This window comes from Alexandromys fortis, unplaced genomic scaffold (assembly GCF_014885135.2).
Source record: "Alexandromys fortis isolate MF-2015 unplaced genomic scaffold, M_Fortis_MF-2015_v1.1 scaffold_249, whole genome shotgun sequence".
Classification (NCBI taxonomy): domain Eukaryota; kingdom Metazoa; phylum Chordata; class Mammalia; order Rodentia; family Cricetidae; genus Alexandromys; species Alexandromys fortis.
Window position 1 is genome coordinate 139,834 of NW_026068129.1, and position 26,428 is coordinate 166,261.

Genomic DNA, 26,428 nt, shown 5'->3' on the forward strand with positions numbered 1-26,428 from the left:
GCCTATGTTCTTCCTGTAATCTGTACAACAGATCTGTAGATTATGATCCTTCTACAACACAGAATTATCACGTTCAGAGACACAACTGGTTACAAATAGAGTATAAGCCAGACACAGTCACATGTCACAGGCAGAAGTGTCACAGTGCTTTCCTGCTGCCCAGAGCTGGTTGGGGGCTGCACTTGGGCACTGCTGATGTGGGACTCCCATCTATGTGCCTTGATTGTTTTACTACCATTGGTAAACAAAGATGCTGCTTTGGCCAATTGCAAGGCAGAATATAGCCAGGCTGACGGCTGAGAAAGACAGAGAGACACAGAGACAGAGACAGAGAGACACAGAGACAGACAGACAGAGAGAGAGAGAGAGAGAGAGAGAGAGAGAGAGAGAGAGAAGGTGGAGTCAGGGAGACGCCATGTAGCTGCCAAAGGGGGAAAACACCAAAAAACTTTACCAATAGGCCACTATCTCATGCAACACATAGATTAATAGAAATGGGTTAATTTCAAGATGTAAGAGCTAGCTAGAAATACACCTAAGCTATTGGCCAGGCAGTGTTGTAATTAGTTTGATTTCTCTGTGATTATTCGGATCTGGGCAGCAGTCTCCACCTAACCACTGCAGTTCATATTATCCTACAGCCCCACTCTGGGCCTGCAAAAGGAGTCTTACATCAAGACTAGTCACTTCTGGGCTACATGCTAGCAACACTGGGAAAGATTACTCTGTCCACAGGTAGGTCTACCTGGGAAGTATTCTGATCAAGAAGAAGCCAGCACATAGGGCCCACAGGACCCCCGTGACTGAGACTAGCCCAACAAGCAGTTGGTCAGTTGTACATTTCTGTTAAAAGTTCACCATCTGTAACTTATGTGGTAGACATAAAAATCTTGCACCTTCTGGATCTACTTCTTCTACTGCATTGACCAAGCTGTGCAGGATAGCAGTCCAGTCTTGGTTCACATACCTTTAATTCCTCTTCTTCTGTATATGATTCTCAGCCTAGAAGAGGCTAAGAAATATCCTCCAGGGTAGTGAACCTCACATTAGAACTGTCACCCAAACCCAAGGGTGTCTAACACTTGTACTTTTTCTGATTCTTGCAGCTCTCTGAGGAACTGAAAACAGACAGCCTAGAGCCCTCAGGCCCTCCACATCAGCACAAAGCAGACTGAAACAACGGCAATGTCATAATAGATTCAAGTAGTCCTGAAAATCTAATGTTTGAGACAGAGAAGGGAATATTCTCCCATACACAAAAAAATAGGCATTACATTAACGACTTGATCTAGAAAACAAACTTATTAGTTGGGATAAAATGAGCTGATTTTCCACATTAAACTAGACAGGCCATTCTAAAGCAATAGTACCGAAGGCCTAGCTGAAGCCCTGGCTTTCTTCCTTAGCGCACCCTATGTCGTCCCTATATGCCTTCATGTCTTTTCCTGCCACCAGAGTCACCTTTGAGGAATCGCTACACCCAACACTGCGGACTGATGACACAATCTATCTGCACCACTACACCCTTCCACGCATTCCCTCCACAATCCCTGGACCTGAAGATGGTTGTTTGGGGAAATTGTACACTGTGGGAAGACGCATTGCTGTGGTCATGTAATAAAAAGCTGGGGGGCAAATAGCTAGGCAGGAGGTATAGGCAGGATTCCTGGGGAGAGAGAGAAAAAGTAGGAGATGAACTGAGGCATGCGAGATGCCATCAAGACTCGGAATGAGTTGGACATACAAAATGAGAGAGTGGTAAAAACCACAGTGTAGAATGCAAATTACTAAAAAAAAGGGGGGGTGGCTAATTTAAGTTAAAAGAGCTAGTGGGACAAGCCTAAGCTAAGGCCAAATATTCTTAATTAATATTAAGTCTCCGTGTCATTATTTGTGAGCTGGTGGCCCAAAGAAAAGCCCAATCACAGACAGTCTAGAAGGAGGGAGGTCAATGAGTGCTTGTCTAGAACAAGCACTTGTGTGGGTGGATTTGGAAAGTGCTGGTGAAGGGTAGCACTGAATGGGTTTACTAGACAGAGAGGATCCTACACAGGTTAGAAATGCCAGGCAGACAGCCAGCCTCCCATCAGATGCTAACATCAGAGATCCTTCTACAAGCCATATTCTAACTACCCTCTGAGGGTCACATTCAAAGGGCTCCAATGACCCTATCCATATTCTCTCTCAACACTACCAACTTCCATGAAAACTGGACCAAAAGCTGCCTTGGAAGGAGGTCATTTCCAGGGGAAAGGCTGAGGCCTGCTCTCACTTGGGAGGCCAGGTCCGCTGAGTCTGCTGTGGATAGTGCAGGGAGCCCTGAGTACAGGCACACCCTCTGGGGTCTGAGACTCAGTTTCAGTGAGATGTGGTGTAGGACAAAGCCATCCAGCCCTTCCCTGGTCCTCCCTCATTAACAAGGAGAGCTTCGCCCACGGGCAAGCCACAGGATCTGTATGAATGGTAGGACTCCCCAAACCAGGCTGCTGAACCTGAGAACCTTTTCCTTCTTCCACAGAGGTCAGGCTAATCACCAAGTGTGGGGGGGGGGGGTAATAGTTGGAAGTGACAAGGGGCCAGGACTATTACTTAGCTAATAGACCACAACTTGCTAGCTAGAAACAAAACAACTTTTGAAAGACACACCTGGTCTTGTGACATTGGTCTAACAGTTCCAAGTTCTTCCTCCCAATTCAGACTGAGTAAATGTGAGCTCAGGTGACAAACTCCAGAGATGCATACAGACACCGCCACAGTGCCAAGGGAGGGAAGACAATACTGTATATCTTCTCGTGTCTGGTTCCACTGTTTATACCACCCTGGGCCTCAGCTGTGGCAGGTGCTCTTATTAGCACATGAGGGAGTAAGAGTAAATGGGTCAAGAGGCCAGGAGGTGGGGCTGCACACTAATTAGGACATGACAGGACCACAGGAAGGCTTGGGGAGGGGAAGCTGCCAGATGCAGTGAGGCAGAATGGAGAAGACTTTTTAATGGGGCTCCTGAGCCTGCGCAAACTGCAGCAAAATCTCCAGAGTGTAATGAACTTGAAACACTGCGTACAGAATACTCCCTCAGTGGCCTGAGGTTTCCAAGCCATTTGAAAGTCTCTCAACAGAGCAAGAGAAACAACTTCCTGAACTCGTAGCTCTAGTGTGACGAGGATATGGCTGGCAGTGCCTAGCGGAAAGATCATAGACCCTGCTGACTTTTATGACAGTGGCAAAGCACACACGAGGCCACCCAAAAGCAAACAGAGAGCTGACATTAAAAACAGAAGGCAAAATTTGAAAGTGAATTTTTTAGTCTTCCTGAGCTGTTTGTAGACTGCCTTCCCAGTCAGCCCCACAGTGAGCTGCACGTGCTATGCCAGGTGACCTGCAGACAACTCAGCATCAAGCTCCAAATCCAACATCAGCTTCATCACACCGTCCACCTGCCTACCGGCGCCAGCCTTCTCTTCTAGTTTCCACTCCTCTTACCAACTCCCTGAATTCAGTCCTGAAGTTCAGAGAAAATACTCTGGAAGGCTGTGCTCATCATGATGGCCACTAGGGGGACTCCCAGGCCTTGGCTCGGAGTCAATGTTTGGCCATCTCTGAGTACCCATCCTAACTAATCCTCCCCGCCACCCTCCAGCACCAAGGTCACTCTGGTGGACAGCTGTCTGCTGCCTATCTTCCCTTCACAATTTCAAGAGAGGCCAGGGCTTCACAGTGGCTGGTCTGCTGAGTTCCAATGTAACAGTATCCAAAGCACAATGAAAGGGAAGTGATGTGGAAGGAAGTGGCAAGACAGACTTGACAGCCAGGAGGAGCAAGGCAGGAGGAGGGGAGCCCTGGGGAGGCCAGTGAGGCAGCTCCCGCCCCTGTGGCATGCCATGAACAAAGAGAGTCACAGCTAGGCTGACTATTGCTAACCTCACCACAGTTCTATAGATTGCCCCGTTTGAGATTGTACAAAGCTTGGTTTTGAATATATTTTTTGTGTGTGTCCAGGCACAATCCATAAAATATGAGCCCAAGAACTGTGTAGCTCTATGGAGGGAGGTGATGGAGGGAAGGCTAGGGGTATGTTACAGAGGGAGGGATGATGTGGTCCTCACAGACTAGAACCTTGAGTGCACGGAGTCATCCCCATAGATGAATGAGGTTGAGATCCTACACCTTGCCTGGTGTACAGAGAAAGCCAACTCTTATTTCCCAGCCTCTTCTCACCAACTCTGATATGCACCAAGGACTCAGGCTTGATCACATTGGTCTAGCCTAAATTTTGTTGGAGGGATTGACCAGCAACTCTTCAGGTGGGTACCAAGGGGCCGTGCTGAGGCTTCAAAGGGAAATGGGAGAAAATGTGCTCCAGTCAGGGTGGGAAGATAAGGAAAGGGCAAGCCTGGCTACTCTGCATAACCCTGGGGTCTCAATTACCAGATGCCACAGCAAGAGTTTGAGTGGTCGCCATCCACAGCTCCAACGAGGGCATCCTGACTATCTCTGGCACACACAACCCACTCCACCCCACCCCAGGAGGCCCAAGCAGGAGCACCAGACACAGTTGGTATTTCACTGGCTCTGTGGGCTGTCAGCTCCCAGCTTCTCATTTCCTGAGGATGCAGCGCTGACATGATTTACGCTCCTCCTGACATTTCTCTCACCTTCCTCCGTTGAAAGATTCATGCTGGTCCTTATGTGGATGCTCCTACCCAGGCATAAGGCAGGAGATGGATGCTGGTTCTTATGTGGATGCTCCTGCCCAGGCATAAGGCAGGGGATGGATGCTGGCAGCATTCATATCTGCTGCCACGTGCTGCCCTTCTGCAGCCATGGATGGAGCTCAGCAAGTCGTCATTTACAACGCAGACCTTAAAGCTTCTAATTTACCAACCTTCTGCCACAGCTCTCCACAGGGAGCAGCTGTTGATTTCAAGGACATACCCCATTTTTTGGTCTTCTTGACGTCCAGTGACTGAGGTCCCCAGCTTCACAGTATTGCCTCTTCTATCTCTACTGCTTTGTGTACTGAGACACGGGTCCAGAGTGACAGGCAGAAGGGCTGAGGAGGAGGGTTAGCTTCAGACTGAGGGCTTGCCAGCCTTGGGGGTCTTGCACCTGGGACTGTTTCTCTTCCTGATCCTTCCCTCACCACTCCCCTGAAAACACAGGTCTGATCCCAAACGCCATGGGTCTGGGTTCTGATGAGGTCACTATGATGGACTCCATCATCCACACTACCTGCCATGGGCCACCCCCACACTGTGAAGGTCTCCAGCCCTGCACTGCCCGCCCTAGCTCCCTTCACAGTACCCAGCCTTGCAATGTCCCAGATGCCCAGCCTGAGGTACTCACCAAGATGCCAGTCAAACTCCTTCTAGCCACAGGACCAACAGCAAAATCTGACACTCACTCACTTCCCTGGCCAGTAGCCCAGCCATGTCCACACAGCACTTCCCACTGTATGACAGACTCCTAAGGACAGGGACTTACACATCTCCACCATCATTATTCCCTCCATCCTCACCACATCACTATCCCCCAACCATCTTCACAGAAAATGGCCCCCACATGGCCACAGAGAGTAGCAGTATTAGGAGGTATTCCCTTGTTGGATTAGGTGTGGCCTTGTTGGAGAAAGTGAATCCCTAGAGGGTGGTCTTTGAGGTCTCAGAAGCTTAAGGCCCAGTGTGTCATAGTCACTTCCTGTTGCCTGAGGATCCAGATGTAGAACTTTCAGCCAGAGGAACAGCTATTCCTCTAGCACCATGTCTGCCTACACACCGCTCCTCACCTTGATGATAAAGGACTAAACCTCTGAACTGTAAGCCAGCCCCAATGAAATGTGTTCCTTTCTAAGAGTCACGGCAATAGATCCCTAACTAAGACACCTGCCAACAGCAACACCAGCATCCCAACCACTATCACTTTCTCAAGTTATCCCTCCACCATCACCACTATGACTCTACCTAGTCCTCACCACCTCACCCCCCTTGCCACCATTTGAACCATCACTACCATCACTCCCACCCACCCCATCACCAAAATCCCCACCATCTCTCCCCTTCCACACCTGGATGTCCACACACCACAATAGCGCACGGCACAGAGCAATTCACTTTCTCCAGGGAAACCATGGGACATGGATGACTTACGGAAGCCCCTTACAGTATGCAAGTGCCCTACACCAAGGACCTCTAACTGCCAGGTCCCACCCACTTTAATTGTCCAGGCTACAACCTACAGAGTACAAAATCCAAGCTCAGAACTTGAAAACTCACCAATCCCCACCCTAGAAAGCTCCACCCCCAAGAGATGCTATATAAACACTGCCTTTTGCTCAGTTCTGTACCGTTTCTTACCCAAGCAGAGGCAGTCAGTCACCGTCCTGGGTTCTTCCCTCCCAATAAATCTCCTGTGTGAGGTTTGTTGTGCAGGGTGACTATGTGGTATTCCTTGGCTCCCCGACTGCCAGGATACCTTTCCCCTTAGAGCTAGCTGTAAGGCAACTTCCATGCACACTTAAGTTACACACTTCAAACTAAAATTACTATGAGGCCAAGACCAATGTGAACTCATGGATAACCATCATACTTGATTTCGCAGATTCATAAGCAAAATCTAGTCATGAGCATGATTCAGTCAATAGTGTGGTGGCCCCGTGAGATTATAAGAAAACTGAAGAGTCCCTGCCACCTAGAATCCACATTTGCAGTGGTACTAGTGTGAAAGAAGCCACTGATATGTCAGTTTATAAAATTACAGAACATATACTCATGTATGAAACATAACACTGGATAACCATCAATTATGGTACTGCATTCTTTAATCTACTAGAATTTCTACTGTTACTTTTTAGTGTGTTCCTTCTTTTTCTAAAGTTTAGAGCCACCTTTAACGATATGGGGGTTTTGCTTTTGTACTTACACATCTGTTCCTAGCCCTTGAGCAGCTCAGGCAAGAAGACCCTGAGTTTGAGACCACCCCAACCTCAGTCAGGACTATACTAGTGAGCTCTGTTCCAGGTCACCCTAGACTACCAAGAAGACCCTGTCTCAAAAACAAAACCAAAGAAACAAACCCCAAATTCAGCATGCAGCACCCGACCCCCAGTATTATAGGGTCTCTCTTTGCGTTAAGAGTAACTCCCCTCACCACCCAGATCTGGTATTCATGAGCTCTGTGCCCTCTGTGTAAAAGAACAGTCCAAGTAACATGTTCCTCAGAGTATATCCCATCTTCTTGCCATGTCTGATGTTCTGGATTGAATCCTACTCCTACTCAGGGCCTAGGTGTACACAGCTCATGAGCAAAGACCCCTTCCTCAGGCTAACTGCTCTTTAATTTCAAGTTTCTCCGTCTTAATTGGGATTTCCTTTTCACAAGGAAGTCTTTTAATTATTGTTTTCTCCCTCAAGAGTTATTACAGAAATAACTTCAAGCCAAAGACCACAGAGCAGGCTATACAGCAGACACAGGCTGCTCAGTCGGGCTCCTTCACTCGAAATCCGCCTGACCTAGGCTCTGTCTCTCAGGCCCCGACATCTTGCCATCCCCAAGGCAGCCCCAACAGTGAGCAGTTCAAAATGTCCCCAGCAAAACAGAGCGTGGCCTGCAGGGTGTCACTTCTAATCAGAAATACAAAGCAGAATGTATGCAAGCTGGGGGCCCATGTGTGCTTTGCACGGGGAATGGCTCAGGGAACACCAGGAAGGCATGAAGTGATGACAGGCAGGCTGCCTCACAGCTGGTGTGAGAACCTAATGGCGACAGAAGGCCCTTCCCAAACCTCCCCATAAATAAACTAATAAAAAAGACATCATGGCTGTTAAAGATGTGCATATGTTAAATCCCCAAGTCCCAGGTGACCATGTATAGAGACAGGCTTCTAGAGAAGAATTAAGGTTAAACGAGGCCACAAGGGTAGGGCAGTGACCTGACATGATTGGTGTCCTTCCAGAAGACAGACAGATGAGCACACAGCGGCAAGGCCAATGAACATACAACAAGAGGTATCTGCAAACCACAGAGAGAGGACTTGGAGACACAAATTGCTAAGCCTTCCTCTTGACTTCCACCCTGCAGACCCATCAGACAGTAAACTCTGCTGTGTAAACCCCATCCCTACAGGGTTACTGCACAGCAGAGTGGGTCAGCGCAGAGGTTTGCTCTGCTGTGTAAACCCCATCCCTATAGGGTTACTGCACAGCAGAGTGGGTCAGCGCAGAGGTTTGCTCTGCTGTGTAAACCCCATCCCTATAAGGTTACTACTGCACAGCAGAGTGGGCCAGTGCAGAGTCTTGCACCTTTGTGAAAAGTGTACAATATATCTGGCAAGGAACCACCTCAAGGCCGCCTTCCTAATGCAAAGTCCAGGCCTCAGAAGCCAGGGAGACTGCATCCTCCTTCTCTGTAGCTCCAAAGCAGAACTGCAGATGCTTCGGGAGAGGTGAGGGCCAAGGACAGAGAACAAGCACAAGGCTGTGGGCAAGCACAGCAAATGACCCATCTGGAGCTGAGGGAGGAAACTGGCATAGTGTTTTTTATGGTCTTACTGGAAAAATTAATTCAGATTGGGCTTCGTCAAAGCACCCCCATGGGCTGAGACCAGGAGGAAGGACTATAAACAAGGCACACTGATAAATGGCAGAACACCGAGCTTTGAGGAGCGTCCAGGGTGCATTGGGACCAGGCCTTATTTAACATCTTCATTAGTGATCTAGAAGGAGCAGTAAACAGCACATTAATTACACATCCAGATGATTCTGAATTTGGAGGTGCTGCAGAAAGTCAATGAGGACAGAGAAATGACACAAATGGGACCCAAAGGCCATCGTGAGGAGCACAGGAACTATGCAGGGCTCGGCCTCACATAAGAGGCTGACAGGAACAGTTCTGTGCTCTGTCTGAGTCAACATCCACTGCCCCAAGTTGCAGGGGCTCAGCAGGTGCAGCCAAGTTCCACCCACCCACAACTAAGAAGCGATAAACAATAGCACTCAAACCAATGCTGGCAGCCCAAAGTCTGACATTTGAAAGAGTCAGGTCTCATGCCACACCCTAATCCTCAATCCTGTGACCAACACTCAGGAGGACCACCCACGAGCATGAACAGCTGAGTTCACTGTGATACCGGAAGGCCAAGGCAGACACCCAAAAAGACAAGAACTAGGACTCTCAGGACTTAGCCAACAACATAATGCTTGGGTTTCAAGGACTTCATTCTGGGTTAAAGATATAAAGGAGACACACGTTTAAGGCCTTTGAACTCATAACCTCTGAACTCTAATATGTAAAAGTTATAACATATGAAGTAACAATTACAGTTCAATTCCACAGGACAAAAAAAAAAACAGTGAGAAATAAAACATGTATTTAAAAATGCACATCCCAGAAGAAACATCCTTGAAGCCTGACAAAGCCCTGTGCCATTACAGGCCAAATGCTGCTCTCAGGAAACAGCAAGTCTGGAAGAGCCAAAATCCTAAAATGACTGCTCTGGGAAAAAAATAATAATAAAATTAATTTTTAGAAGACATTTACTTACATGTTTAGATGGGGTTATTTGTAGAAATAAAAACAATGCAGAACACGACATTAGCCACGCTATGTAATAAAGTCACATATTTTATACATAAGCTCTCTGGGATAACGGCAGTGACACAGTGAACTAGGACACTCCTGAAGAAAAAGCGCCAAGGGCAAAGCTGGGGACTGTGCACACAGCTATGCAACAACAATCACCATGAAAGCCACGACCAACATGCTCCATCCAGAGAGGACAGACTGCTCATGCAGCAAGTCACCTTTTGCAAACACACGCGTTCAGGGAAGACCTCTCTTTATGACATGGTATGCACAAGCACAGAGCACACACTGAACAACACTGCACATGAGCTTTCTAGAATCCGACTGCCAAAGAAGCACAAAGCAAGTGAGAATTGTTTTAAGGTCTTCACACCATCTGCACCCCCAACAGTGGGTGTGTGAAGACAGGGCCTGACGTGTGAACCGGAAACATGATGCTGAGTGTTGCAGAGAGGGCAGTAGGTAGCTACTTGAGGGTGGGCCGAGAGACCTAGCTGGCCAAGTGTCATATGATGGGAAGTATGCTTTCCTTCAGGGCCTGGCCCTCTCCAAAGCACACACTCTCACATGTGTTTCTACCAGGAAGATTTTAGTCCCAACCCCAGTACCCTTCTGGGGACAAACTCATAGACAAACCCAAGTCTCCAGATGCCTGTGTTGTCTACGATGGTGCAACCATAACATCCCTTCCTCATGGTGGCTTCCTACTCTGGCTACTTAGCCTTTTCCAGTGGGAACTGAGGGCTGAGGAGAGCGCTCAGAATTTCTGTACTCAGGATTTAGTACAGACAACTATAATCAGCGCTGGCCTCCTGGCTGCAGACGCATACTCTAGAGCCAAGCTGCACACCACTGTCTTGTGCTGCTGGCTTGTAGAGGAACTAGAGATTCCTCAGTGAGAACATGGAAATGAAAACACAGGAGCAGCCAGGCAAGGCACATGTATGCAATCCCAGCACTAAGGGGACAGAGGCAGGAGGACTGCCCATTTGAGACTAGCCTGGTCTACAAATCAAAACCCTGCTCCAAAAAGAAAACAATGCATTGGCTAGACAGGCATGTTGCTCGGTGGAAGAGTGGTCACCATCCAAACAAAAGAACAGGATCAACAAGATGTCTCAGTTAAGGTACTTGCCACCAAGCCTGAAGACCTGGTTTGAATCCCAAGGACCCACATGGTGGAAGGAGGGAGCTAACTTTCCTAGGTTGTCCTGATTTCCGTGCATGTACATATGAGCATGGTACACACACACAAACACACACACATACACACACATATATACACATATACACACATACACACACATACACACACACATAGCATACAACAAAAAAGTTTAGTTTCTAAAAGACAGGTGTTAACTAGGTAATTCATAATCTGTGTTTAGTGTCCTCTCTGACATTGCAGCACTGAAAAGCATCTCTGTGTCCTTTGTTGCCATCACCATTTTCATTGTCATTGAGTCTTCATTTGTATAAAAGATGGGTATGTATAAAAATGGATGATGGAAATGATAAAAGCAAAAAATATTAATTAACTTGTTCAAGTAGCAAGGAGCTGAACCCTAAGTCTCCTGCCGCCCCTGCTCTCTCTCTAAAACTCTCACAGCAGTCTCAAGCAGGCCACTGCATGGTCTCCTTCCCTTCACCAGAGTTCTGTTCACCCTGGGGAGGCTCACAGAGCCCTTAAGAAGGCCTTCAGCACCCCTACTTCCTGTCCACATTCTTCAAGAGGCTTGGAAATGAGGAGAGTTTGCATCTTTACGAGACTATGCTATGTTTATCACTATTGACTAGAACAGATAGCAAAGAAATTTTAAGGAGAATAAATTTAGGATATCCATACACAAAAGTAATAATATAATAACATAATAATTCCCAAAACCGCAATCACTGGAACCTGAGTGGGTTGATACTGTGTGGCTTTCTTACCTCTCCCCACAGCACGGTGACCTCAAGGAATCGTTTCTACACAAATTCCAAGCCAAAGAGAACCAAGCACAGCACCTTCCAGATGTTCACAAAATGAACACAGTTAATACCCACCCATCTAGGCTAGGCCTCTGCCTCCCAGGGCAGTCATCTTCAGCACACAGCTATTCCAGAGGAGATGGCTCAACTAGTCTGGCACTTGCATTTCATGATAATCCAGTCAGCAACAGGCTGCACGTTAAGAGAGTGTCTCATCGTCTTCATCACCTCACAATGTCACAGCACAACACACTACTGATGTGAGCAGCAGTGCTGGTCCGTGTGAGCTCACCACACACTACTGATGTGAGCAGCAGTGCTGGTCCGTGTGAGCTCACCACACACTACTGATGTGAGCAGCAGTGCTGGTCCATGTGAGCTCACCACACACTACTGATGTGAGCAGCAGTGCTGGTCCGTGTGAGCTCACCACACACAGCTATACACTACTGTGATAGTGAACCGCTACTAGGTCATGAATTTACCGCACTAGACTTTGATCGACTTTTACAGAGGAAAAAGACACAGTGTAAAACCACCTATCATGTCAGTGTGCATCAGGTCTCTTGATTACACCCTTTTCTCTTGGGCTAGATTCATCCTCGCGCTGTTCTGCATTTGGCCCTAAGAGGTGTGTAAGCACTCTCTCTGATGCTACGACAGAATCACCTAACCACACAATTCTCAGAGTGTGCCCATGTCATGAAGTCACATGCTGTGTTTAAGTTTAAACTTAAATATAAAATTTTCATTTCAAAACATATTCTAATGTAAAAATTAATATAAAGCTACAGACAAGGTCTGGCAGTACTGAGACACTTTCACGCTCAACATCTGAGTAAGGCAGGGGTTCTGAAAAGAAGCCTGCCACCAACAGACTAAGGCAAAGGGCACCAGGGAGCCCCAGCCTGAGAAGAGCCCCCAGGGTCTCTGAAGTGACAGGTCCTCAGCAGTGAGTTCTTAATCCCTCTCTCTTGTTCAAAGAGCTCTTTCTTGGTCCAAGATCATGAGAAAAGCCAGCCCTGCCTTTTCCAAGTATTCACTGCCTTAAAACAAAGTCAGTATTCAGTCTCAGTATCTACTCAGCAAGCAAGAAGGGAAGTAAGCAAAGACGGAAGCCAGCAAGCTTCAGAGATATGCAGCAGGGCCCCGCATGCAGCCAGGCATCCTCTGGTCCCACATTTAATTAGCATCCCCTCGACAGTGATCTTCATGGACTCTAATTGTTCTCCCTGCCTCTCCCGGGTGCCATTCTCAAAGGACTCTTGATCATTTCATCTCAGAATTCTGGTTTTAAGAAGAGAAGCCTTAAGATACTCTCTTCCCAGGAAACCCTTCTTCTTTTCGCTCATTTTCACCAAGCAATCATTTAAATTAAAAAATGTAATTCTTTTCCAATATTGCACAGAAATGAAGGGACATGGTGGCTTCTAACAGAGAGCTGTACTCTGACCCACAGATGTGGCCATTACTGCAATCAGGGCACTTAGGCTGCTGGGCCAGCAGGCCATCATGGACCACTTGCCTCAGCATCTCCATGCTACAGATAATGAAAAAACTAAGCGAGGGAGACTCAGGAAGGAGAGCCCCTGGCACGTCCCTCCATGCTCCTCTGAAGATCTACATGCTCAACATCAGGAGACATACATGAAGCTTCCCTTCCCAGGACTGCAAGAGCCTGTCTTTTGTGGACAGAATAGCAGTTGCTCAGAAAAACTCTTCCACAGCTTCTGACCTACGGAGTGGGCAGTGACCCTCACCTCAAGAGAAATTCCAGCATTCAAACCACAGCACCAACTGGCATTGCTCCCAGCCACATCTGTCCACCCCACTGGACCACGTGCTCTGGAGTCCTGTACTAGGGCTGTATCCTCCTCTCTGTGTCCTGGACACTTCAGCAATACCTTCCTCACAGACCAGTCACAAGGCTCGCAACCATGAAAACACATAAGCAACCCCTTTACCTTTTCTGAATGTATGGAAAGCGTGGGGCGTTCCAACTGACACAGTCTCCACACTTGCCCTCACATGTTCCCAGACCCACGGCACAGACTCGGCTCACCATCTCCTCCACAATTATGTTCCATTTATCCTAACAAAGCAGGGATTCTAGGGGTGTGAGCTGAGAACTGAAGATGCAGGGTGCAGTCCTGGGACAGCGGCCCAGGCTGTCACCATTCTGACACACCAGGTCAAATCTCATACCTGCTCTTCCTCTGGAAATAGAGATTGCAGCACAGGTCAAACGGCTGTCCCCATGTGAAGAGAGGGCAGCGTGTACGGTGCTGCAGCGGGCGCCCAGTGCTGGGACAGAGGCGCTCTTCTCCTGGGGCTGCTTTGTGCACAGCACTCATCAAGGACTACTTTAAGCTCTCACTGGATTTGGAGAGCAGACATGAATACAAAAATCAAGTTGACAGCACCAATGTTAAAACAATGCCAGGACGGAGCAAAATCTGCCTCACACAACAGGCTGCTCCAGTCACCACCACGGTTCTCAAAATACCCCAGCAGACAGGCTTCCTGTGATTTCAACAGCTCCTTCCCATCTTACAGACAAGGAACTGAGGCTCAAAGGCAGTAAGGACCCACCCCAGAGCTGCGCTGATAAATAAATGGTATGGCTGCCTGGCGCTGATGACCTGGACCCTTCTTATAACCAGTTGCTGCCTTTGGGAACATGGTTAGTATCGGCTGAGAATGAGCCAGAGCAGGTTCTGAGGACCAACTGCAGCTTCATCTTCTCTTTTTGAGACAGTGACAAAATGGGACATCATTTCAGGACCATTCTGCTGACTGTGCGTGTTTAAAAGGCTCATCTTCAGGCAGTGAACTCAGACAGGTCCAGCGTCACAGCTGCCTTCCTTGGGTTTCAGTCCTGAGCATGTAACCCTCATGGACCCTCCTGCTACAAGAACCAGGTCCAATTGTGCACAGTGCACCAGTCTACTCACTGCTTACTGGCTCACTCACATTTGAGAGCAGAGCAGAGCAGAGCACAGCAGGTGCCATATGCGGTGCACTCCACGACTGCTTGTTATACTCTGAGTATGGAATGTCTCCTACAGGGTCCAGCGTTTGACCAGTTAGGCTCTGGGTAGTAGCTCTGTTTTGGGAGGATATGGATTCTACTGGATGTGAGGCCCAGCTGGCAGACACAGGGTCATGGGAGGACTTTAAGAGCTACAGCGAGGCTCTGCTTCTGGCCCAGGACAACCTCCAGCACAGTTCACTGCTTCCTGGTGTGTCACAATGAGAGCCAGAGGCCATATGCTCCTGCAATCATGCCTTCTGCTCCAAGATGGACTGAACCTTCTCACACCATAAATCAAAATAAATCCTACCTCCCTTAATTTTTTTTTTAAGTATATCATCACAATGACAAGAAATGTAATTAAAACACTGCTTCTGGCAACAAGAGCCAGCTCATCTGGTGACTCCACAGACATGAATGACCTCCAGCAGAAAACCCCGGGCTCTGTGGATGAGTCTGCTCCACCAGATCTTGTGGGTTCAAAGCCCTGGACTCCATGTTGTCCTGTGAGGTCCTTAGGATACCCAGACAGTAGGGCAGACTTCTGTCAGCCACCTGTTATTGTGCCTGCTCCAAAAGGCCATAGCAGATGGTCCCAGCAGCGAGGCCACATAAAGAGACAGGCCCTGAGGGCGGAGTACTCTGATGACAGCTCTGACACCCTGATGTGCAGGGTAGCCCTGGGAAGTACAGTCTCACAGCAAATCTTCCTACTCACACTTGAAGTTCCTGTATGACCCTGTCCTCCTGTCCTACCCAGAACAGAGCAGCTGCCCGTTCTCTGGAGCTCACCAGCAGAAAGGAGGAACGTGTGTCCCAACAGGGCTATGTCCTTTACAAGCTGTTAAGTGTTTGCACAGCAGATCTGAGGGGTCCTCAGTTCTCGTCTTTTATTCATGAGATTCCTGTGAATTTCGCACTCCGCTTGCTAACATATCTAAATTCATTTTACACTATAAATAATCCTTTCGTTGCTTAAAATCAATACAGTTGACACTAGAGAAAGACATACCACATCCACCCTGTGGATCTGGCCCCCACTCTGCAGCTGCCCCAGGAGTTCTGTGCCTTCATTTCAGAAGCTCCTGTTACCATCACAGAAAGGCTGCATGAATAAGGTGAACACATGGTGACCTAGAAGGCAAGGATACACCACACCCCAGATGCTAGCTCATCCACCCACCACACTCTAACCATCCCAAGTACTACTGGTCCCCTAACCCTGAGGACCTATCTGTGAATCACTGTGGTTTAGGAGTCAGGAACTAAATTCTCTACAGACCCTATGCTTGCCCCATGATTTATCTTGGCCATTAGAAACAGCTGCCAGAAGTAAATTCAAGTCTGAGACAAGTCTTTTGGGCAAGGCCTGAGTGTCAGAGCACACTCTGAGAAAGGTCAGAAGAAAAGGTTTCAGGAATGGCGTGTGGCCACTCAGAGCAGCAGTAAAGATGGGTTCACCAGAACACATGATGCGGGGGACAATGTGATGGGTCACAGACAAGGTCACAGAGCCAGGCCAAGAGTGCCCTCTACTGACAGTGAGGTCATTGCTACCTGAGCATCAGCAAGGACAGTGTCAGCAGAGGCAGAACACAACACACACACACACACACACACACACACACACACACACGGTATGGGTACACATGTATCAAAGAATACCATAAACACACATACTACACACAACCCACACAGGAACAGTATTAACACACAATACACTCTAATTCAGAAAAATAAAAATGCTATTAAAGCAGGATAGGTGGATCTCAAGAGATGGCTCAGCAGGTAAGAAAACATGCTGCTCTTTTAGAAGACTGGAGTAGATTAGGGACAACACAAACCATGGCTTCAAAGAGCAAAGAACTAAGGAGCTCTAGTCAACCAGCTCCTGCTGGCTGCACTAAACAGAAAGAGCTCAACATTCTGGAAATCAGGGCTTCCTGCAGACCGAACCTACAAACAGGGTTCCTGGGATTCAGACTTGATTTTTTTTTTGTTTTGTTTTGTTTTGTTTTTTGTTTTTCGAGACAGGGTTTCTCTGTGGCTTTGGAGCCTATCCTGGCACTAGCTCTGTAGACCAGGCTGGTCTCGAACTCACAGAGATCCGCCTGCCTCTGCCTCCCAAGTGCTAGGATTAAAGGCCCGGCCAGGGATTCAGACTTGAATACTGTCCAACTTCCTCCTTCCCAGAGCGGGCAACAGACAAGGACAATACTCAATGGTGGGCCAGGCTGCCTTTAACATCTAGTGGAGAAAAAGCCAGTTTCGCAAAGATCTGACATTCGGGGTAACTGAAAGGAACTAACGTACATGGCAGCAAACCAGGATGAAGGCTTCCTCTTCATACCAGTCTGCCACTGCTGCTGTTGCTGCTAATACTGCCAGGTAAGCAGCTCAAACATTGCCAGCCTCATACTGCCTGAGGAGCTGGCAAGACCCAAGTGGAAAGTCAAGAAAATCTGACATTCAGACCCAGAAGCCCTAGAAACTTAATTCTACCCACAACCAAGGATGGCAACAAGACTCCAAATCCAGTCCCACCTAACACTTGCCATGAGACTTAGCAGAGTATCTGCTAAGCCATCATTATGTACCTCTGGACCCTGGGTGCAGAAGTGCTGCCTCATAGCCCATCTTTGTGGCAGCTTCTCAAAGTACACTGAATTGTGCAGGGGATGCTGTAGTACCAAAGCCTACAGAAGGCAGCTGCTTCAGATCCCAGCAGTTGGAAGGAAAGTTAAAAAGAAACAGTGATTCATGTGTCCCCCTTGAGTCTTCCTGTTATTTAGCTTCTTTGGGTCTGAGGATTGTAACATGATTATCCCTTACTTTATGGTGAATCTCACCATGAAGTGGAAAGAGAGTAAACATCACAGGTAGATGGGGGAAGAGGTCTGGATGGAGAGGTGTGCGTGGGAACAGGAGGATCAGGTTGGTGAGGATGGAGGAGAGAGCACTGGGAAAGACAACTGGAACCAGGGGCATCTCTGGGATGAGCTAGAAACGTGGTGCGATGGGAAGGAACTCCTAGGAGTCTATGAGGGTGACTCAGCTAAGACTCCTAGCAATGGCAAATGCAGAGCATGAACTGACCATCTCCTGTGAAGAGACTGGGACCCCAACCCAGCCACATAGCATCTGATCTACAATTTACCCTGCCTACAAGATATTCTGAGACAAAGGTGGCGCAAAAATTATAGGACTGGCCAACCAATGATTAGTCCAGCTTAAGACCCATACTATGAAAGGGAGCCCACCCCTAGCACTGCTGGAGGGCCAGGACCCAGAGGCTGGACAGCCCAGAGACCTAGTATAGAAGTAAACATGATTGGAAAAAAGGAAGAAAAAGCCAATGAAATAACTTCTCGTGATATTCTGCTGTACTCATAGATAGCTGCCTAGCCCAATTATCATCAGAGAGGCTTTACCCAACAACTGATGGAAACAGATGCAGAGACCCACAGCCAAACATTAGGTTGGACCTCAGGGAATCCTGTGGAGGAGAAAGAAGAAGGCTTGTGGGAGCCAAAGGGCCAAGAAAACACAAAGGATCAGCTAACGTGGGCTCGTAGGGGCTGACAGAGACTGAACTGAACATAGATCCAACCAGAGAACTTGTGTGAGACTGACCCAGACCTCTGCACACGTGTTACAGCTGTGGAGCCTGGTCTTTTTGTGGGGTTTCTAACAGAGGGAGCAGAGATTATCTTTAATTCTGTTGCCTGCCTTTGGGACTCTTACTGGATTGCCTCATCCAGCCTTAATAGGAGAGAAGGAGCCTAGTCTTACTGCAACTTGATATCAGCCATGGCTGGATGATATACGTGAGAGGCCTGGACTTTCCTGAAAAGAAAGGGGAAGAAGTGGATGGGGGAAGAGAGGAGGATTGGGCAGAGACTAGGAGGAGACAACGGAGGGAGCAGAAACTGTAATCAGGCTGGGAAAAAATAACTAATTTTAAAAATGGAAATAAAGCCAGGTGGTGGTGGCGCATGCCTTGAATCCCAGCACTCAGGAGGCAGAGATAGGCAGATCTCTGTGGGTTTGAGGCCAGCCTGATCTATAGAGCTAGTTCCAGAACAGGCTCCAAAGCTATAGAACAACCCTGTCTCAAAAAGCCAAAAAGAAATGGAGATCAACAAAAATGGTATGAATTCAACAGTCTATTGCAGAGTCCGTGACAGGCACCAAGGCCTAGCAGGAAGTGAGAAGTGCTCACATTCTGGCAGAAGACACAGCAAGGCTGCCCCGGCCTCGGCCTGCAGAGTGAAGCTGGCCCTGCCAAAAGATGGGTACGGTAGACTGTGAGAGAAGTGATACAAGGTAAGGCAAGAGCTGTTGAGAGGAGTCAGCAACAATGATGACTGGAAAGCTCAGTTCTGCACACCAAATCTAAACAGGCTGACCTCAGGATGTCATGCCTGGGAGGGTGGTATGACCAGAAGGACAGTAAGCCTCTGGAGACAACAGAGAGCCTCTGGAGACAACAGAGAGCCTCTGGAGACAACAGAGAGTCTCTGGAGACAACGGAGAGCCTCTGGAGACAGAGAGCTAGGCAGACAAAGAGTCTGTGGAGGACAGCGAGCCTATGGAGGACAATGTTCCTGGAGGCCCTACTCCTGAGACTTCCAGAGAGATACCCAGTGAGTTCATGAACCCATGTGACCCATAGTTCCTACTGTCTTCCATCCCTCTCTGAATGGATGCCCACAATGACCATACCTAGTTACCACTGTGCACAGCCTGTGGGGCAGCCAATCACCTGGGGCCTCAAGTCACCAGCTGGAGAGCAACTGTGTCTGAGCGGCTGTGCTGCAAATAGCATCAGAGTAGGCTCTGCCCCCACCCCCTCTCATGGTGCATCCTGGATACCCGGCACGCCCTGTGGCTAGGCCTCTGAAGTAAAGGACTAGGTCTGCCACAGCCAGGGCTCACCTCACACAACCCCAAGTACACGACCCTGAGTGCAGCAGGACCTGCAGTCTGCTCAGAGCTGGGTTGATGTGGCCAAGGGAAGGGATGTCCTGTGACAGTGAGCACAGCACGATATGTCAAAGTGAAGGTGACTTGATCTAATCATAAAGATCAGCCTTGATGGAGGAAGATCATTGGTTAATTAATAAAGAAACTACTTGGCCTGATAGGTTAGAACATAGGTGGGTGGAGTAAACAGAACAGAATGCTGGGAGGAAGAGGAAGTGAGGCAGATGCCATGCCGCTCCTCTTGAGGGCAGACGCAATGAAGCTCTGACCCAAGATGGACGTAGGCTAGAACCTCCCTGGTAAGCCACCACCTCTTGGTGCTACACACATTAATAGAAACGGTTAATCAAGATGTGCGAGTTAGCCAGAAAGAGGCTAGAACTAATGGGCCAAGCAGTTTTTAAATTAATACAATTTGTGTGTTGTTATTTCGGGGCATAAGCTAGCCAGGTGGCCGGGAGCCGGGTGGCAGGAGTGCAGCCCGCTGCTTCTTTCAACACAACCTCAGGTCTAAACGTGACTTCCTGACTGTCTTGATGCACAGAGAGCAGCTCTCTTTATGTATAAACAGCTGCAGTTTCCCTAAAAGGAGGAGGAGTGGAAGGCTGGATTAGGTGGAGGCAGAATGCTGGGATGGATGTGGCAGCCACGGAATAGAAGCAATGATCAGATGAGGTGACTACATACAGGTCACCTTCAGAGGTAAAAAGAGTCTGCTCAAGTGATGTGGGGCAGCATTTGCAGCACTGTTCAACACAGCAGCTAGGTAGGGGTATGACAAATTCACCATCTCAGACACACCAAGATGAAGACATGGGAAAGCTGTGTCCATAGACAGAGCAGCAGGAAGACTAACTCCTCCTAAAGCAGCTCCATGATGAGGGGAAGTCTAGGGTGGGGCAGTTTGAATTAGAATCATACATACGACTGCTTGTCCACAGTTGGTGGAACTATTGGAAAGGATTAGAAGGTGTGGCCTTATTGGAGGGTGTGTGTCACTGGAAGTGGGCTTTGACGTTTCAGAAGCACACTCCATTAACAGTTAGCTCTCTCCCTCTGCCTCACAGTCATTGTAATAACAGGTACACTCTCAGCTACTGCTCCCGTGCCATGTCTTCCTGCCTGCCTGCCACCATGCTCCCCAACATGACGCTCATGGACTCACCTTCTGAAACTGTAAGCGTGTTCTTAAATGCTTTTTGTATAAACTGCCTTGGTCAGGGTGTTTCTTCACAGCAATAGAAGAGTAACTAAGGTAGGGAAATTCAATGTGAAGGCCTTCCCAACAAATGGAGTAACATAATGTAAAAAGCTAAGAGTAAGAAATGAAGGATATGGGGAACACCAGGGTGTGTCAGCACACACTCTGTAACACAAGCACATGGAAGGTTAAGAACTCAAGATCAACTTGGGCTATGAAGGAAAGAAGAAAGGAAAAAGGTTCCAATGGAGGAAAAAGGCCTTTCAGAAAACTTCTTTTGCTTTTCTGACCTAAATAAGTGACTGTATATTTAAAATACAGACAGGATGGCTTGAAGTTGAGACAGAAAAAAGTGAACATGAGCATACTCGGGAGGCAAAGTCTAATCAGAAGGTGCCTGAAGGCTTCCTGGTAAAAACCCAACAGAAAGCGATGGACCCTGGCATCAGAGGGTCTCCTCTGAAACCGGCATCAGAAGTCAGCAAACAGACAAAGCAAGGACAGCTGAGGGAGAAGTGAGGTTAGCTCACTGCCTGTCTGACACAAACGCTGAAGGCCCCAAAGACGGGAGCATTAGGCTCCAGGCGGAGACCTGCAGGCACATGGATAGACGACACTGGCATGTGCACGCAGCACTGCTGCTGTCAGAGAAGGCTGCATGGCAGCTGAGGACACCCAGTGTCCCCAACATCAGGGAGTGGGAAGGAGGCAAGTCGTTGCCACGCTTGGGGTTGTGTGGCTCATACCAAAGCAGAGTGCAACTTTTAGGACCTAGTAGTGCTCCTGGAATAAAAACCAACCCTGGACCACAAACATCTACTCCAAGTGTCACAGTGTGTAACAGTAGCACCTAGGTAAATGGCCACAACTTCTAAATTGCCCACAGACCCATTAGCAATATAAAATCACTGTCACATGACACCCCCAGCTGACACACACACAGAATAATAAGCAGGGCACTTACTTTTGTTGTAGCAGGTGGCCAGCACGCCTTTATCTGCTGGGCTGGCACTGATGTGCCAGATCTCACCAGCTTGATGGAGGAGGACATTTTTATTTATAATGTTATTTTCATCATCAAAATCTATGATGTGGATCTACAAATAGAAGAAAAGGACAATCAGCATCTCAAAGGCTTTCCTCAGCACCTTAATAAGCACTGTGATTATAAAGAACCACATGCAAACGTAGTGAAGGCTGCACTTTGAACAAGACATCCCTGCAGTTCAGTTTTCACAGAGCCCCCTCCCAAGGGCAGAGGGGCAAGGCCCCACAGAGTGCTTCCACAATGCCAAGCTATATAATGCTGCCAGCTGCTTTTCTCCCATCTAAAAACATCAGGTGCTAAAGCCTCTGCTCTCAAGAGGCTGAGGGATGAGGGCACGCTAGTATCAACCTCGCAGTTTCTCGGGCCTGCTCTGTGGTTGCAGGGAGGACAGAAAATGGCAAAGGAATGCTGTCAGCTGAGGTCCAGGGTGACCATGGGGGCTGGTGCACAGCAGGAACCAGGTGAGCTGGCCATGGGGGCTGGTGCCCAGCAGGAACCAGGTGAGCTGGCCATGGGGGCTGATACCCAGTGGGAACCAGGTGAGCTATACTGGTCCCTCTATTATGGGCAAGACTCAACTCAAGGCAGCAGTGACTGAGGTAGGTGGGATTTTGTTTTAGTACATTTTTATTTCTTTTTAAAAGTGAGGCCAGCACATCAGCACCCATGGTTATACACTATTAATTACCAGATTGTGAAATTCAGGTCTCTGAGTGACAAGGGTAACTACACCATCTCCACGCTTTGCTGGAGAAAAATTAGAGGAAATGTAATGATTTTCACATTCAATCTCTCTGACCAGCACTCAAGCCAGTAGAAGACGCTCACGAAAATATACATATACTAAGAAAATGCATGGATCTACAGGTTTCTTCCAAGAAAGCTCCCCATTGGCATTGATTACTGTAATGAAAGGGTCAAAGCCACCTTGATACCCAGGATGAGTTCAGATGTTTGTCTGTACTTAGCTGTGGTAGGACCCCATGAAGCTATTTAAGAACCTGGTAGACTATTTAGCAGTGTGGAAAGATGTCATGAAGCCAAGGCTAGCAAGATAACTGATCAGATGCCACCAGCTGTCTCTTTAGTGCCTCATTTAGATGTAAGCCTAAAGCTCAGAAATACCTAAGTATAGCATTTTTTAACCTTTATTTTTATTTTATCTGTATGGGTATTTTGCCTCTAGCTGTGGCTGCATACTACATGCATGCAGTGCCTGTGGAGGCCAGGAGAGGGCATCTGATCCCTTGGGCCTGGAGATACAGATGGTTGTGAGCCCCCTTGTGGATGCTGAGAATCAAACCTGGGTTCTCCACAAGAGCAGCCAGTGTTCCTATTGTTAACCCATCTCTCCAACCTCAAGTATAGCATGATGGGGGCATAATCAATACATCATGAGAGACAAGAATTCTCAGACAATGAAGAGCGTGACTTGCAAAGGCAATAAACTGAGAAAGGGACTGGCCATCTTGGTCTCTGTCTCTCCTGATATGATTCACATGTCCAGCCTGCTCCAAGTAGACAATCTCAGGAAGAGTAACCAACAGCGAGTCCTGGGGTGCTCAGGAGTGCTGATAAAGTGGACTGCTGGGAAGTCCTTGACCTGCACACACCTGCACAGCTCCTGGATGGATTTTCCTTCACAATCCTGCAGACCCCTCGTGTGCCACTGTAGTATATATAACATACCCTCAGCTGAGGGCCATAGCACACACAGGACAAGGACACATGAGCTCTATGGAAAGTTCTGGGGTGTTGACTTTAAGTCCCTCTAGCAGGCAAACTGGCAATGCGTTTTGAGGCAGATCTCCCTGACATACAAACCTAAAAGCCCATGGGATCCACTCTGGCAAAAATCACAGAACTGGAGCTACAGACACAAAAGTCCCACACATTATCATTTTTTTTTTTCAAAGAAAAATAATTTGATTGGATTGCCTACAAATATAACAAATGCCAAACAAAGTCTAGGACATTGTAGGATTTCCTTGTAAAATAAGCAAATGTGTTTTTTGTATTAGAAATAACCATGGGGGCTGGAAAGACAGCTCAGCCATTAAGAGCATGTACTGCTTCTGCAGAGGACTAGGACACCTCTGACCTTCTCGACTCCTGCACTTGTAGGCTCATACCCCACACAGATGCACACACATACACATAATTAAAACTAAAGCTAAAAGAATTAAAAGATTGTTACCAAGGTGTCTAGCCTTCCTTAACATAAAGTCATCTGTGACAACTACTTAGTGACAGGGTGACAGGCATTAAAAGACCCTTAGTCCTCAGAAAATGTCCAATGAGTGCCACAGAAGAGTGGGATAAAATTGGTGGAAAATAGATACAGGAAAGAACTGACCAGAACCCTACAAGAGGAGCCCTACACTGAAGCCACTTAACGCAGAGGACAGGTAAGAGCAGAGTCAACAGCTGCTTCCAAAATAGGGAAGAAGAAGGGGATGCTGTCCCATGGCACAACTGGAGAGAGGCAGGCTCAGAAACCCTGGGAAGGAATCTGTAAGTTCCCACATGCCCTGTGGGTAGATTCAGAGACCACAAACGCATATCTTTTTTAAAAAAGACTTTATTTTCTATGCTGGCTGTTTTGCCTGAATGTTTATCCACATATCACATGTTTCTAGTGCCCAAAGCAGCCAAAAGTGAGCATTGGATTCCCTGGAACTAGAGTTACCAGTGGCTGTGAACTACCATGTGGGTGCTGGGAACCAAACCTAGGTCCACTGAAAAAGTAGCCAGTGATCTAAACTTCTGAGCCATCTCTCCACATCCTACTACCCACCACTAAAAGCATTTTCAGTTGTATTTTTTCTCAGCCCATTATATTTTAATTATATGTATACGTATGAGTCTGAGTGGGGGTTTGTGCACGTGAGCACAGAGGCATGAAGAGGCCAGAAGACGGCAATGGACATCCCTGGGCTAGAGCTACAGGCAGTTGTCCCTGACCTGAGTGCCAGAAACTGAACTCGGGTTTCTGCAAGAACAACATGTGCTGTTAACCACTGGGTCAATCTTTCTAGCCCCTCAAACACACATTTTCATGAAAAATTTTGACAGCTTTGCTCTTAATCCTGCCCCATCTCCCCCATAAAGATAGAGTTTTTGTATTCTTCCTATATAGCCCAGGCTGGCCTTGAACAAGTGATCCTCCTGCCTCAGTTTCTCAAGTGTTGGTTTTACAGCTGTGAGTCACCATGTCCCTCAGTGAGCAGAGAGAATAAACGCTAGCCCACGGAGCATGTCCAGGGTAAGGAAAGAGGCTGCCGCCCTACTGGCCGACCTAAAGTGCACATTTCCATGTTCTGATCACTTCTCGGCTTTTCTGAGTACCCCTAAAGCTAACGTTATACACAGAGCTTTTTCTAGGCTGTAGATACAGAAATTGCATGTTAGGTGACAGGTGTTCACTAACAGAACTCTGTCTAGAAATGAATGCCATTCTACACTCCTCAGCAGCACACACAAGTGACACTTCACCAAGCCTATGCTGCACCAGTATTAATCAACAACTGTTAACGCCATCACCTATGTAAAACTAATAGCTGGATAGAGGCCTTCTACCGTGACTACCATGGCCTGACATACCTTTCTTTTCCCAGTGTCAAGAATAATGTACATTTTCATGGTGTCTATGGTCTCTCTGTGAGGTTCATAAAACAGGCATGTTTATTTCCATTTTGATGAGGAAAATGAAGTTCAGCAAAGTTAATCCATTTGTTCAAGGTCATGCAGTTAGTACTAAGCCACAAACTGAATCCAGATCCCCGATGTATCTACTGCATTCTCCACACCAGCCAACACCAGCTCCTATGTCCTCGTTGAGATGGGAGCATGACCTGTTCCAGGTTTAGCTACACACAGTACTAGGAACAGTCAGAAATGACCTAGTGATCATGATCCCCAGACTGCTTCTTAATCCTTAAACAGTAAAATCTATGTGACCATAAAACCAAACCAAACTACCAAGTAACTAAACACGGCTGGGCGGTGGTGGCACACACCTTTAGTCCCAGCACTCGGGAGGCAAAGGTAAGAGGATCTCTGTGAGTTCAAGTTTAGCCTTGTCTACAGAGCGAGTTCCAGGATAGGCTCCAAATCTACAGAGAAACCCTGCTCAAAAATAAATAAACAAACAAACAAACAAAGGGTAACTAAACAGGGCTGAGGAAGATGGCACACTCCTTAAACTGCTTGCTGCATGATCATGAAGACCTGAGTTTGGATTGCCAGAACCCACAGAAAAGCCAAGCATGATGGCATAAACCTACAATCCTAGCACTAGAGAAGCAGAGAGACAGATATCTGAAGCTTACGAATCTGGCCAAATCAATGAGCTCTAGGTGTGAAGAACAACCCCATCTCAATATATAAGATACTGCCTGGCATGGTGGCACACATCTCTAATCTCAGCACCTAGGAAGCAGAGGCAGACAGATCTCTTGGAGTTTGAGGCCAGCTTGAGCTACATAGTTCCAGGTCTTACTCTGTTATTTTTACACACACACACACACACACACAGAGAGAGAGAGAGAGAGAGAGAGAGAGAGAGAGAGAGAGAGAGAGAGAGAGAGAGAGAGAGAGAGAGAGAGAGAGA

The 26,428-nt window shown here is 47.7% G+C and overlaps 1 protein-coding gene across 1 annotated transcript in view; it reads right to left on the reverse strand.

Annotated features, from left to right (window-relative positions):
* Eipr1 (EARP complex and GARP complex interacting protein 1) overlaps nucleotides 1–26,428 on the reverse strand; it is a 106,788-nt gene that overhangs the window by 71,768 nt on the left and 8,592 nt on the right. The window contains exon 3 of the mRNA XM_050125926.1: nucleotides 21,733–21,865. Coding sequence (XP_049981883.1) covers nucleotides 21,733–21,865 — 133 coding nt within the window. The remainder of the gene's footprint in view (nucleotides 1–21,732; nucleotides 21,866–26,428) is intronic.